Source organism: Thermobia domestica, chromosome 17 (genome assembly GCF_964235325.1).
Source record: "Thermobia domestica chromosome 17, izTheDome1.hap1.1, whole genome shotgun sequence".
Taxonomy (NCBI): Eukaryota; Metazoa; Arthropoda; class Insecta; order Zygentoma; family Lepismatidae; genus Thermobia; species Thermobia domestica.
In genome coordinates, this window is record NC_137470.1 from 7,153,826 (window position 1) to 7,169,335 (window position 15,510).

At 37.2% G+C, this 15,510-nt stretch overlaps 1 protein-coding gene across 1 annotated transcript in view; it reads left to right on the forward strand.

Moving 5' to 3' along the window:
- LOC145673721 (uncharacterized) overlaps window positions 1-13,500 on the forward strand; it is a 78,088-nt gene extending 64,588 nt beyond the window's left edge. Inside the window, exons 4-6 of the mRNA XM_081743433.1 lie at window positions 814-970; window positions 3,364-3,507; window positions 8,431-13,500. Of these exons, the coding sequence (XP_081599559.1) occupies window positions 814-970; window positions 3,364-3,507; window positions 8,431-12,332 (4,203 nt within the window). The 3' untranslated portion in view covers window positions 12,333-13,500. The remainder of the gene's footprint in view (window positions 1-813; window positions 971-3,363; window positions 3,508-8,430) is intronic.
- The last annotated feature ends 2,010 nt before the right edge of the window (window positions 13,501-15,510 follow it).

Genomic DNA, 15,510 nt, shown 5'->3' on the forward strand with positions numbered 1-15,510 from the left:
CTGGTGTTCCTTGTCTTACACTGTAGTAATTCATAGTAGGAGGTACAAGGTTGATGTTTATAAATACGAGAACGTGTTGGTTGTTAGTAAACAAAGCCATGTGCGGAATATTACAATATAAAATGTGCTAAATGCAACTATTATTTCATTCGAGAGCATTTTCTAAGTATTCAGTTGCCTACTTCTCAAAATCCTCATGTTGTTTGTTCATTACTGAATTATTTATTAAAAAGAGTGGCATAAAGTGTAATTGAAGTCCCTTGAACGGATTCAGTTGATATATAATGGGTAAAATGTGTGGTGATCAACTTTGAAACAGGAAGTGCTTGATTTATACCAGTTACCATTTGAATAGACGGCGAATGGAGATGAAATCTATTCTTCAGACGCTGAATTGGCTCTAAGACAATTTTTTCTGGCTCTATCTTACGGTTTATGCCCTGATACTTGTCGACAAGTGGAGATGATGGAAATAGCCGAACTACCTCGTGGCTATATGTTTAGCGTACGCGCCTTCGGCCTCGGAGACCCAGATTCGATTCCCTGTAGAAGCTTATGTGGTTCAGATTCCACGTTCAACTGTAGGTCCGCGTCTCATATAGCCTCGGGGCTGAGCAGGACGCTAAACTTTAAATCAACTAACCAACCAGCCGTTCTATAAGACTTTCTACACTTATGCATAGCATAGATTGCAAATCAAAGAGAAACTACTGAAAATGTATAGCACGCCATTTATCTGCGAAACCCTCGTAATTACTCTAAGATATCAATGAAACTTGGATCACTAAAATAATATTGTCGATTTTGTTTCAGGTCTATCGCCTTGCAGGACGAAGAATTGCAGAATTTTGCCGTCACATGCCAACTAATGTATTGCAAACTGTTCAGCCCCAGCCATCCCATAATGAACTTCCTGGTGATGTACTTTCTACAAAAAAGAATGCCCTTCTGGAGTTACAGAAGAACAAACGTTAGTATCCAGTTGTAAATTACGCGTCTATTTCCATCCCATGTTTATGCTCTTATATTCAAGTCTTGGCTTACCCCTAATGAGCACGTTAATGAGATGGCAACATTGTATCTACAAAGTTTGGCAACAGTGTAACAGGTCTTGCTGTCCTGACATAAGTAATGCTTGTAACGAAGGATATGTAGGTTTCGTTTGGGTTTATCCGTATGATTATGCTGATTAGCCTCAAAAGTTAGGAGAAACCGTCCCATTATTCCCGTATAAATTGAAAAACAGATTAACAGGAGATTAAATAAAAAACATTGATTATAATCATCATATAAAAATTTGTAAAACATCCAATCTAAAACCCTTAAGAGAATATACTCGTACAAAATTGTATAAAAAAACGGTATTCTTGAATTAACGGACGTAATTAAAAAATTTTGAGATACAGCTTTTAAAACATATAAAATAGATACAACATGGTGTTTCACCAGTCCAAGATTTTTTTTAGATGCGATGTTAAACATGATAAACAAAAATTAGAATTATTAACCGATTACGACAAATTGCCCTTTATAGAAAAAAGATATAAGAGTAAAAAATTCTCAATGTTCAAATCAATATACTGTAACAAAAAACAAGTATTTAGAAAATTGTTATCCTGATAAGAAAAAATTGTACATGTACATGGATGCGAATAATGAATATGGATGGTCCGTGAATCATAACATGCCTTATGGAGATTTTCAATGGATATTTTTTATATATTTACTATAAAATTGAGAAATATTGGATAAACAAAATACTACTGACAAAAGACGATTCCAGGATTGGACATATTTTAGAAGATTTAAAATATCCAAAATAACCTTATAATAAATATTCAGACTTATCATTAGCTCCAGAAGATCCTGTAAATATAAGGAACTTCCAAAATTATTAACAATACTTTATGATAAAAAGGATTATATATTACATTATCAAAATTTATCGCAAGGTATCAAAAAAATAATTAGATATTAGCATTCAAATAATCAGCGTGGTTAACGAAATATATGAACTTAATATAGAACTTCGATCATAAGCAAAGAATTTGAAAAATATTTTTATATAAGAGCTAACAATGCTGTGTTTGGTAAACCTATGAAAAACATAATTACAAATAGATATAAGACTTGCGCATAATAAAGAGTTAGAGAAAAAATAATTGCCAAACCTTCTTGTAAAAACAGAATATTTTGTAAAAATCTTTCTGCTATTCATATGTATAAAACTAAAAGTACTTTTAACAAACCTATGTAAGTTGGAATATCTGTTATACATATGTCTAAAATCTGTTTATATTTCTATTACAATGATTTGAAGAAAAAATGAAATTGTTGAAATTGTTTATGAGTGATATCGATTCTATTATAGCGCATATAGAAACAGAAGAAAAAATAATGTATTCTCAGTGGAAGAAAATATATTAGCATTAAACACGTACGATGATAAAAGATGTATTAGAAAATGGAATATATATCCTAGCTTGTTGATATTACAAAATAGATTTGAATAAAGAAGAATTAATAACGAAACTAGGACAATTAGCTCATTATTATAACAGAATTTTTTTAAAAAAACAGAATAGATTTAAAAGAATATGGTTAGGTTTAAGTTTAGATGTAAGTAAATTGACACAAAATGTTTTTTTTTTTAATAAATATGTCCATAAAAGCTTATAAATTTTATCCTCCCCAAATACTATATTTTTCATTTTTATATAGAAAAAGTTAGTCCGAAAATCTTATATCATTCATAATTTAATAATAGAGACTTTATCGCAATATTTTCCGTAATATGTGTTATATCAATTTCATATATCAAATACTTTAAAAAAGGGTGAGCTGAAAATGTTAATAATACATCTACTGGTGCTTAAAAAGGAAATGACTGTCTGTATTTAACTTGTTTGACCATGTAGTTTAAAATTTAGTTCCCGTTGCGATTTATATTACCAGTTAACAGAATTTGGAAGTTTATAATAGAATATAGTAGTAAGAATATGCATGACTTCCTATTGTACACTTTCCAGAAAGAGTTCATACCCACCTCTTAAATGTTTCTCTGTCAATATCTTAGAAACTGTTGTACCGGTGTAGTTAAACAATTTTTTCCTGAAGTAGAAGGAATGAAATACTCTGTATGTTACCGGAAATTGTATTCAAATTATATTGTATTGGAAGTTATTGGCAAAGGAATTCCCAAGGTTAGGGAAAGCATTTTTATTAAGGTTTGGGAGTTAGATTTTGTTATATTAGACCAGATGCGGTTTTAACCTAAAGTCACATTGCTAGAAACTCAACTGGATAAACTGAACGATTACTGCTATGTATTGAGCTTTATAACTTTTTCCTCTTTATTTTCAGTTCGCTCCAAGAGGCAAGCAAACTACAGAACTTACAGACGCTTCAGAGGACAAACTCAGTCCCAATATTTATCATACAAAAATGGTGGAAATGGAGGATCCGCAGATGCAGTAGCACAACCAGATCTTTCTCAGAGTAGAGTCAGTAAGTAAAAATATCTTCTTGCCTATTGAAATGTAGGAATAGACAAAATTAGCAGAGTTAAATGGAAAATCATTAAACAATTTCAGGAATTGTAGGTCTGCAAAGAACAATATTGTAGTTAGTAACGAAAAAAGAGGACAAGAACCATATCAGGACAAGTTTGAAAAAAATATATGCTGAAGGATGCAATAGAAGCCCAGATAATCCTGACGACCAGACTTAAAAGGCCTTATGCAGAGTCGTTTTGACGTAGGCCTATGATTAGTGTCGTACTAAAGACCTGACTACTGCAGGAAACATATGTTAGTCAAACTCTTTAGTATGGTACCAATCACGAGTCAGAACGACTCTGCACAAAGCACAGAATGTTTTCTAGAACTACCTACAGGTGACGTTAGTGTAAACACAAAGCAATAGCAGTTATTAATTGGAGATACGGACGAAAAAGTTAGCTTATTCTTCAAAATGTAATTATTTCAATAGTTTTAAAAGCGTGTTTATCACAGTGATACTATTTGAGAAATGTTAGTTTCACATAAGCGTAACTTCTAAAACAATTTACCTATTAATATGTAACTATAAATTGCAATTATTCTGTTTCTAAAAATTATCTTATTTGGAATAAATCACTGGTTTCCCCTTGTGCTCTAGGTCAATCACATTATCAAGGAAACAAAAACATATATCTGAAAGACTGTTAAGAATATGAGATGAACATAAATGTTAGAAAGACAAAAGCCTTGTTGAATGGAAAGAACGGTCGGTATCAAATATAGAAGTAGGGGGAGAGGGGGAAAATAGAACAGGTGACTACTTTTTGATATCTGAATAATATTATTATTGATGATATAAAGTTCACACGTGAAATAAAAGCAAGGATAGGAATGGCGAAAGAAGTATATACAAGGTGTAGCATTCCTGTCAAACCAAGGGTACACTGCAACTCCCCCAGTGATTACGGAAGACAAGCTTTGTATCAAAGAGTAGTTTAAATCTTCTATTGCAGAAATCAATTTCAACAATAATGAGCAATTTATTATAATAATAAGTCAAAGAAATAACAATTAACAAATCCTAATATGCTGAATTGCTTCCATGATTTAAATGGTTTCTTATAATACAGAATTTCTGATGGAGAAGTTTTACTACTAATAAAGTTGCAAAATAGGATTTAAATTTCAATATAAATTTCAATTCAACTTTTTGATAAATTACTATATATACGAATTAGGTCAGATGCCGAAATTCACCTAATTTAACATTAATTGTAATAAAATGGCAATGACTCATATCCAAGTAAAGTGTCCAATACAACGTAACTTGAGGTTACATCAAAGAAATAATATAAAAAAATAAAGGTTACAATCTAGTTTACGTGCATTAAGTACCTATTTAGATATGTTCCTGTATCCTTATTCTGGACCTCGGGTGTATAAGACGATAAACCACAGTTTCCTTATTTTTGGATAAATGGAGTTAAATGTTTAAGTACGCTGCATGTACTTAATCTGCTGCAGAAAAGTACTTAGTTGACACTTTCACCAAAAACGTGTATCTCTTGTTCTTATTCTATCAATTTAGCATTCGAATTATAAATGAAACAAAATGCAAATTAAAATAGTTTGATTCTAACTATTGATGGTTATCACCATTTACGTGCATATGCATTGCTAGGTATCATTTTCTACAAGAAATATACAGTTATTGACTTTCAATTCGAATGTTTATTTAACGTCTGTAAGCACATGTGGTACAGACCGGGATAGAGAGGGGAAGGAATCAGCCCTGATCTATTTGAAGGTCCATCCCAGCATTTACTTGGTGTGACCAACAAAAAAAAATAGTGTTATGAATACTGCGCATTACATTGTTTTGTACGTTTGATGTCAAAGCAATGGTTTAGTTTCCGATTGAAGAATTAGATTCTCACGTTTGTACATGATTCAGAATAACAAAAATCTAATACTTTTATATGTGAATAACTGAGACTATATATTCTGCATGTACAAAGAGATAACCAACAGAGTTTGTGCATGTACAATGTGATAATCTACATTATATAAGATTTTTCAATAACATTATATAAGGTTTTACTGAATTCGTTTGAGATGATGCTGAGAATTCCGCTTCCACACCGCTAATAACGCTTAAAATGTCCATCATATCGGCAATTTCTACTTAGAGCACGACGCCATATTGCACTACAGGCTGTCACCCTATACCAGCGTTTCCCAACCTTTTTCAACTTGCGGCACACTACAGGTGTTACTTGGATTCTCGCGGCACACTTATAGATATTATTATTTGTATATATAAAAAACAGTCATATTTTTTCTGAGATTATTGATCTCCTTGTCACAGAGAAGAAAGCTCTATCACTGGATTTTCCCCGTGGTAAATCATTACGCTTATTTTACATTCTAATTTAAAAATAGAAAACAATTGCAATAAATATTGAACTCAGGTTTTTAAAAATACGCTTTCTTTTTAAAAACTGTATCCAACCTTAGATCACTAAATAACGAATGAACAAACAAATATCTTTTACTTTTAAAAAACAAATGTAGGTAATTTGTCGAAAGGATTGAATGATATTTTAAATTTTCAGGTTGCGAAATAGTCTGCAACAATAAAGAAGCACTAATCGTCATAACAATGATAGCAAATACTTTTTTCAATATTAGAAATGTACAGAACAGTAACTCGGTATGAAACTTAAAATTGTAGATTCGTAGTAGAGGTTCATAGTAATGTGAAATATAAATATACGTTTTCCCTACGTTTTGCAATTTGATTGCTATAAAATTAATAATTTTGTTTCAATTCCTCGCGGCACACCAGCGGCCCATTCACGGCACACCGGTTGGGAAACGCTGCGTTAACCTCGCCAGAGTGGCAAATAACCGTGCCTTTCCCTGCCATCTATATATGCAAATCAAAAATATTTCACCTTGAACAGACGAAGAAGAGGCTTGTCGCCTTGTTCATTCATAGAACTAAAATTTTCGTGATTTGTGGGTTATCACCTTTTACACCCAAGGTCTAGATATACAAACCCAACACATTTACTTTTAATCATTATACATCATACTTAATATGTTTATTTATGATGATCATTTATCTATTACATATCTTATCAATGTGTATTATAGGTCTAATATATTTTTTTCTTCATTTCCCCATACATCAAAATATCTGAATTCATAAATTCTTTGGATGATTCTGTTATCTATTTTAATTAGTAGATTACTTTGCAGCTTTCCATCTTTTATTGTAAATTTAGTTTTGTTTGTTAATAATTCTAATCTATATAAACAAAAATGAAAATGAGTATGTTTGTGACTTAATATCTGTTGAACCACTCGACCGTTCTCGATCAAATTTTCAACATAGATGAGATTCAGGTCTGGAATGTTTTCTATCATTTCCCTTTGACAGTGCAACTTAGGAGAGGGGAGATAGTTAAAAATGATCGAAAATGACCGATATTAGTGCTCAATCCATAGCTTTCGGGGTTGCTGAGATGAACAGTGACACTTCCGATGCCATTTAAATCCAAATTCAGCCCCACAACTTGATATATATGATGGAAAATGATCGATATCAGAGAGTGCTTCAGTAATAATAAAAAGTAACTGATTAACGGAACATATTGCTATTTTTTCTTATTTTAATTCGGCGAGGTGGGTAATGGATGGTAGTTTGTTATGTATGGATGAAGCTAATCCCAAAAGTAGGGTCTTGAAAGCACTGGAGTCTCAGGGAAACAGTTCATGTGGCTCTTGGCAACACTGTTGTGTTTGTTGTCTTCCCCACTCCCAAATAAGCTTATGGGCATTTCACTCAGTCTTGGCTTGGCAGCCGTTTGCAAAGGAATTTCCAGTTGGGCCTACCGCTAGGTAGAAAGTTTTTGAACACACAAAGGTATTAAATCGATTGGAATGTATCGCCAATTGACAGAAGTGTATGGTGAGTCATGCATGGTTGAAAACGTCAGAAGTTGTGTAGGAAGTTTGCAGCTGGTCGTACTGCAATTCACGACGAAGAAAGAAAGCAGTGGGAGGTCGTCAATTTCCGACGATATTGTCGCAAAGGTTCAGCAAGCAGTGACTACCATCTGTTTCCTAAGTTGAAGGAACATTTGGCCGGAAGGCGCTCAGCACCTACCACAAGGTAAAATTACGAGGTTCAACGTCTCCTCGAAAACAAGGTGGCAAGCTGGTAGAAGATGGACATACAAAAATTACCACAGAGCCTACAAACTTGCAACGATCGGAATAGCAATTATATAGAAAAATAGATACAAGCTTTAAAATTATGTAAACACTATTGAAAATAAACGTTACCTTGTATTTCTAAAAATAATAGACCTTACTTTTAGGACAAGACCTGTATAATATGTATTGACAACACCCGTATAAGTTATACTTTATAAAGTATAACTGAATGTACAGAATCATTCGATATAGAACCTTATTCAGTGATAAAATTTTAACATTCTGTAAACTGATAAAGGTTAATTTTTTTCAGTAACATTAATAAAAGTTTTCTTTTCTCAAATATGTGCGTTCTACTAGGAATACTTCATTGATTTACATCATCCAATATGTATACTTACAATCTTTAATACGGCATTTTATATACCAGTGGCGCACCCAGGGGGTGATCGCCCCTCCCAGAAGAGGAAAGTTTTTTTTTATTATATATATCGCCATCCCAGAGTTTGGAGCTCTTAAAGTAGCTCTAAGTAGCAGTATTACAAACAGCCCAGAAGTCTGTCCTGGATCCGCCCCTGCTATATACTTATATTACTTTTTGTCAGTACTAAATGTGTTTTGACAATATAATGCCAACTAGAACATGTAACTATTAGAAATAATGTAGAATGGGTCAAATCTTGATGGTTTTGTTGTTTCATTAAAGGTGGTTCTAATGGAATGGGCCAAGCACAAAGTCAGTCCGGAGACCCTGGTTGTGAAGGCTGCTTTGGTCCTGGTGGAGCAGTTGATGCTGCTGCTATTTTAGCGGGAAGAGGAGTTGTACCACCCACCGGTGTTGGTGTACCTGGTGTGAGGCCTGGTGTTGGAATTCAGCCTGGAGTAGGATATCCCGGAGTTGGCCCTGGCGTTGGAATTCCTGGTGTTAGACCAGGAGTAGGTGTGCAACCCGGAGTTGGAGTTCCTGGAGTAGGAATCCCTGGGGCACAACCTGGTGTAGGAATTCCTAGTGCGCAACCTGGAGTTCGTACGCCAGGAGTAGGAATTCCCGGTGTGCAACCTGGAGTTGGAGTACCTGGAGTAGGAATTCCTGGCGTGCAACCTGGAGTTGGAGCACCTGGGGTAGGTATTCCCGGAGTACAACCCGGTGTTGGATTACCTGGAGTGCGACCTGGTGTTGGAATTCCCGGAGTACAACCTGGTGTTGGAATTCCCGGTGTGCAACCTGGAGTTGGGATACCAGGAGTGCGGCCTGGCGTCGGAATCCCCGGTTTGCAACCTGGAGTTGGAATACCTGGGGTAGGAATTCCTGGAGTGCAACCAGGAGCTGGAATCCCTGGACTGAGACCTGGTGTGCAACCTGGAGTAGGAATTCCCGGAGTGCAGCCTGGGGTAGGAGCTATTGGAGTACAGCCCGGAGTAGGAATACCTGGAGTAGGATATCCTGGCCTGCAACCTGGTGTACAGCCCGGAGTAGGAGTTCCTGGAGTGCAACCTGGAGTAGGAATACCTGGGGCACAAGTTGGTGTGGGTATTCCTGGCGTTCAACCTGGAGTAGGAATACCTGGTATTCAACCTGGGGTGGGATTTCCAGGTGTTCAACCTGGTGTGGGAATTCCCGGTGTGCAACCTGGTGTTGGTATTCCAGGTGTTCATCCAGGAGTTGGAGTTCAGCCTGGTGTTGGTATTCCAGGTGTTCAACCTGGAATTGGAGTTCAACCAGGTGTTGGTGTTCCAGGTGTTCAACCTGGAGTTGGAGTGCAACCAGGGGTTGGCATCCCAGGTGTTCAACCTGGAATCGGAGTTCAACCAGGTGTTGGTATTCCAGGTGTTCAACCTGGAGTTGGTGTACAACCAGGTGTTGGTATCCTAGGTGTTCAACCTGGAGTTGGAGTTCAACCAGGTGTTGGTATCCCAGGTGTTCAACCTGGAGTTGGTGTTCAACCAGGTGTTGGTATCCCAGGTGTTCAACCTGGAGTTGGTGTTCAACCAGGCGTTGGTATCCCAGGTGTTCAACCTGGAGTTGGAGTTCAACCAGGTGTTGGTATCCCAGGTGTTCAACCTGGAATTGGAATTCAGCCAGGTGTTGGTATTCCAGGTGTAGGTGTGCAACCAGGAATTGGTGTTCAGCCGGGAGTAGGTTATCAACCAGGAGTAGGGATTCAACCAGGAGTGGGGATTCAACCAGGTGTAGGAGTTCAACCAGGAGTAGGCGTTCAACCGGGAGTGGGAGTTCAACCAGGTGTGGGTGTTCAAACAGGTGTAGGAGTTCAACCAGGGGTAGGCGTTCAACCAGGAGTGGGGATCCAACCGGGCGGAGGAGTTCAACCAGGAGTGGGTGTACAGCCAGGTGTCTATCCAATTCCACCAGGAGCGCAAGTTTATCCTGGTATACCGGGCTATCCTCCTGGATATTATCCATCTGCAGGAGCGCAAATTCCCACTGGAGATGCACAATCACAAAGCTCAGTACAAGTTGAAGATTCAGAGACACGAGCTGGGGCATCTGCTCAAGGACGATATGGAGAAGGGAGTGCTCAGGCTCAAGTAACTGGTACTTACGAGGGAACAGGGTCATTTTCTGCTCAAGCTCAAACAAGCGACCGGGGACGCTCAGCTCAAAGTCAGGTTGTGGGCGGACGTGAAGGAGCAACTAGCACCGCTGGTGCTCAAGCAGGAGGTGGCCAAAGCCAATCTCAAGTTCAGCTCGGTTCGAAAAGTGGCGCTACGCTTGCTGAAGCTCAAACAGGTTTTCTTAATGGAGGAACATCCACACAAGTTCAAGCAGGAACAAGGGGTGGGTCTGCTGATGCACAAGCAAAAGGCCCAGGTAGTACATCTAGTCAAGCTCAAGTAGGATTTGCACCATATCAAAATGGGAAGAACGGAAATGGACAGAAGTCCCCTTTCAGAGGAGGGGGAACAGCTTCAGCACAGAGTGGCTCGTATGCTGGAAGATCTCAAAGTCAAATTCAAGGATCTTATAGATATGGTATATCCTACACGGGAGCAGCTCAGGCTGGAACTGGAGGTCATACGTCAGGTGGAAGTGTCGGTCTGGGTAGAGGAAGCCAAACAGGTTCCGGTGTAAGTGGCTCAGGCGCACAGCAGGGACAGACAAGTCCAGGACAGCTCCTCCAGCCTTCTGCCGGTATATTTGGTCAAAATGGTGGTAGTAGGCCATCTTCTTTGGGAACAAGCTATCGAAATGGGGGTAACGGACACACATCGCAGACTGGATTAGGAATCCATGGTGAAACGAGTGGAGCTCCTGGAAACGGAATCAGAGGACAGAATGGTGTAGGAGCTGGTATAATGCAAAATGGCTTAACAGGGTATGGTAGAAACGGAAGATCAGATATTAGTGGACAAGACAGTATTGTGGGAAGGAATGGTGTTTCTTCTCACGGTGCACAGAACGGCGGATACAGAAACGGACAACTTGGAGTCGGTGTTAGCCCTGGTGCTTTTCCTTCACAAAATGGTGACACATCAATAAGAAATGGAAAGGTGTCTGCCGGCAATGGTGGCCCCGATCAAGCTCAAGGAATTTATCTAGGGTCTTTGGACCAACAAGGTGCTCACATTTCTCAAGCTGCAGAAGGTGAAGGTATTTCTGTTGGTGATGTATACGAAGCAGGTCAGAGAGTACCTGGTGTACCTGGATATACTATTCCTCCTGGATTTAGAGGTCGAGTTGTACCAGATGGTGCAGGGATTCCTGATGCAGGTGTTCGTCCAGTTATTGCTACTGCAGGAGGGCCAGGAAGAACGTCTGCCAGTGCTCCCCATGGGGGTCGCGCTCAGTCACAATCAGTTGTATTGACTCCTGGTGCAAGAAATATCTCATATACCGGTCCTACCACTTCAATTACTGACGATCAAAACGGACGCGGACAAGATCTGTATCCTGGGAGAAATGGTCAAAATGGACATGGACAAGATCTCTATCCTGGGAGAAATGGTCAAAATGGACATGGACAAGATCTCTATCCTGGAAGAAATGGTCAAAATGGACATGGACAAGATCTCTATCCTGGGAGAAATGGTCAAAATGGACATGGACAAGATCTGTATCTTGGAAGAAATGGTCAAAATGGGCACGGGCAAGACCATTATCCAGGAAGGAATGGTCAAAACGGTGTTGTAAATGGTGGAGGAACATACATCACAAATGGAAGGAACGGATATGGAACACAAAATGGAAGAAATGGTCATTATATCGGACAAAATGGTAGAAACGGAAGAAACGGACAAAATGGTGATCGAAACGGAGATAGTGGTGCTGGACCGTATGCACAACGAGGTGGAAACGGTCGAAATGGAAGGAATGGATATGGTAGAAATGGTCATGGTTACGGAGAGGATGATTACGACACGAGTGAAACTCCTGCACCAGATAGTTTTGTGACTGTGACCAAAAGTGTAACTGGAGAACTTCCTAAAACGAACGGGAAAGGAAACGGGAAATACGCTCACACATATTACACAAAATCTTCTACCTGCGGCTATTTTACTTTCTCATGTAACTTAGTTTTTGGGTCGAATGGGAGAGCTAAAATATGTAAACCAAAACCTCCTAAAAATGGAGCTGACTGCTGTTGTTAGTAATTTCTTAAAGAAATATATGTGCTTGAGTAAAATAAGTATTCCTCAGTAAATGCTCGAGTAAATTGATTGAAAAACTGCCCTAATTGTAAGGACAAATATGTCCCTATAGACTAAGTACGCTTATTGTAAAGTGTGCCTTAAGTTTCTAACTAGTGAGTTTGTGGAAAATGTACGAACATTTAATGAAGGTATGTATGCAAAAATATTTTAGGTACTTTTTGTCTTAGAAATAAATGAAACTTGTTTAGTGTGTGTGGTTTCTCTAAGTGTATTTATTTCTGGTTTTTGTTGATAAGTCAATGCTACTGAAAAGACTTTGCTTTGGATTTTTCTTATCATTGTAAGTAAACAATGGAAACATTGTCTAACATCATTGTATCCATCATATTTTGATTTGTGATATACAATCATATTTTCATACAGTTTCAACAAGAGAAAAAATTGAAAATACAATGTACAGTAATACGTACAAAACATTTTATGTTCCAAGCACGTCTTGTATTTACCTTTTAGTATAATAACTTTCAAAGTTGTGGAATAAATTAAGATCTGTACATGAACATCTATAATGACTAGTAACAGTTATATCAAAGGACAGATAGATGTCGAAAATGGTATTTCAAGCCGCTGAAATTCAGTTCCTCATTAGATTCCACAGCACATATTTGTTTCTATAGTAGAAACTTAAGTTTGTGAATGTTTGTATGATGTTTACGTTACAGTTAGTGATAATTATGACCAATATAAAATAGTGTGATATGTACGATATGTAGTGTTCATATATATTGTTTACATGTATTTTCGCATTCATTGAATTTGATTTTTTAATTTAGAGTTCAAGCAGATCTTACGTGTGAAGACAATTTTAATAAAGTTTGTTATTAATAACAATATATTTCATAAATAGATAATAATAAATGTTTCATTTTATGTCATATATACTTCAGAGATGGATGTTTCTTTGTATTAATTTCGTGTGTTGTGAAACTGTAGTGTGTCTCTTCATACCTCATCTCATTTTACGGTGTGCTTCTTGAAGTTTTATGTCTTCCTTCAATCATTTCATAATGTATTAAATACAACATCGACTGAATATAATTTGTGGTATATTTTATCTAATGTTTATAATTTTTGTACCTTCTTTATTAAATTAAAGTCAAAATGTGATTTTAAAAAAGGTGTTTCATTAAAATATCAGTCTATTGTAAAGTTCTCCATATGTAAGAGTAAGTAGAGTTTGATGTAGTAAGTTATAGTCCGGAATCGTCCATCACTACCGGTCCTCCCACTACGGTTTTTATTATTAAAAATATATTTATTATTATTATTATTATTATTATTATTATTAAGTATTCTGCCGTTTGGGAGGTCCTGGATCTAATGAGGTTTTTTTTTTCCTAATTTTCTGCTTCTTAATTTTCAGTTTGGGCCTGCAAATGTTTCTTCCGTGTTTCTCAATTTTCAGCTTCCTAAAAGTATCCTCTATATACAGTATTTTACAGAAATACTACAATAATGTAACTGTTCTAATACAAGGTAGAGAAGGGTGAACGAAGGCCCGGGCAGACTATGACAGGATCTCCACAGAGCTCCGAAGCAAGCTAGGTGGAGTGTATTAGGAATCCCCAATGCTCCGAAGCAAGCACAGGAGGGTTAAGAGTCACTGAGCTCCAAGCAAGCTTAGCGGGAAGAAGGAAAACCCAGAGTTTCGAAGCAAACTAGATGTTTTGGGTTACACATCTAGAGCTCCAGAGCAAGCTAGAGGAGGGGTTGACCAGACGAAGCTGACAGCTATCGTTGAAATTCTCTCAGTTATATAAGCGCTCCAGTTGAGGTGTCTGTTGTTCCCTCGTCACCATGTGACTGGTTGTCGCTGTTGTCTGCATCGTCTGCAGCTGTAGTACTCCATAGTAAGGTGCACGTGATTGTTATTTATAAATAGGAACACGTTTAGAATGATTGTAAACACAAGTACATGTTGGGTATTTGTAAACACAATCACGTGGAACATTACAATATAAACAGTGGTGCTAGTTCGAACACGTAGAAAAAGTTCAAATCAATATTCAATTACCAACGAAAATTTCATATCAGTACAAACATTTTCATTAGAGGTATCGGGTTCTGCCTAATTGTACACCCAAAGGCGTCTTTCAAGAACCATTTTTAAACTATCTGCAGTCGAATAAGTGATACCTTTTCAGGATTTGATGTAGAAAGTCTATCTCGCGAACTACGGGGCACTTTTCCGGAATCTTCTCTTAATATCAAGCAGATATAAGAGGCCAGTTTTGAGAGAGGAAGAATTTGCAGCAGATGAATCAGGAGCGTAATTTCAAAATCATTTTTGATCCTATGGTTATTTTTAGTTATGTATTTTATGTTATTTTTATTATTTTTAATTTCCAAGCAATATTTCAGATTGATTCTCACTTTCAGGGTGTTATTTCTACCTAAAAGTCTTTCAAGTCCATCTGTTTCATTACTACCTTGATGCACAAGAAATTCTACTGTTATCTTAGTTCAAATGGGACCATTTAATTTTCTGATTGGAGCACCTTAAAATTCGACTCTTGCAAAAACTATAAATTGTGGGATAATTTGACATTCCAAGTGGAAAATAATAATAATAATAATAATAATAATAATAATAATAATAATAATAATAATAATAATAATAATAATAATAAGCATTAATGGAAGTTGGGGATTTCAAGATAGGAGAGTAGATCATTAACAAGATTAGATATGCGGATGATACGGTTATAATAACTAGAGAGGAAGGAGGACTACAGGAAATGACTGGCAAAATAGTTGACATTGGGAAACTATATGGCATGGAAATCAACATCAAAAAATCGAAAGTCATGACAATATCCCATAGAAACGTGCCCTTACGGATCAGAGTAGAACAAAGACATCTTGAAGAGGTCGATAATTTCAAGTATCTGGGAAGTATTTTGACGAGACACGCTTACTGTACCAAAGAGATCAAGTCAAGAATTGCCATAGCTAAAGAAGCATTCAACAAGAAAAGGTCACTCTTCACCAGCAGGCTTAATATTGGACTAAAGATGAAGTTGGTCAAATCAGGCACGTAGCCAGGATTTCGTTAAGGGGGGGGGGGGGTCCGTGACATGAAATACTGTAGTCATTACACCAAGGGCTCGATCAT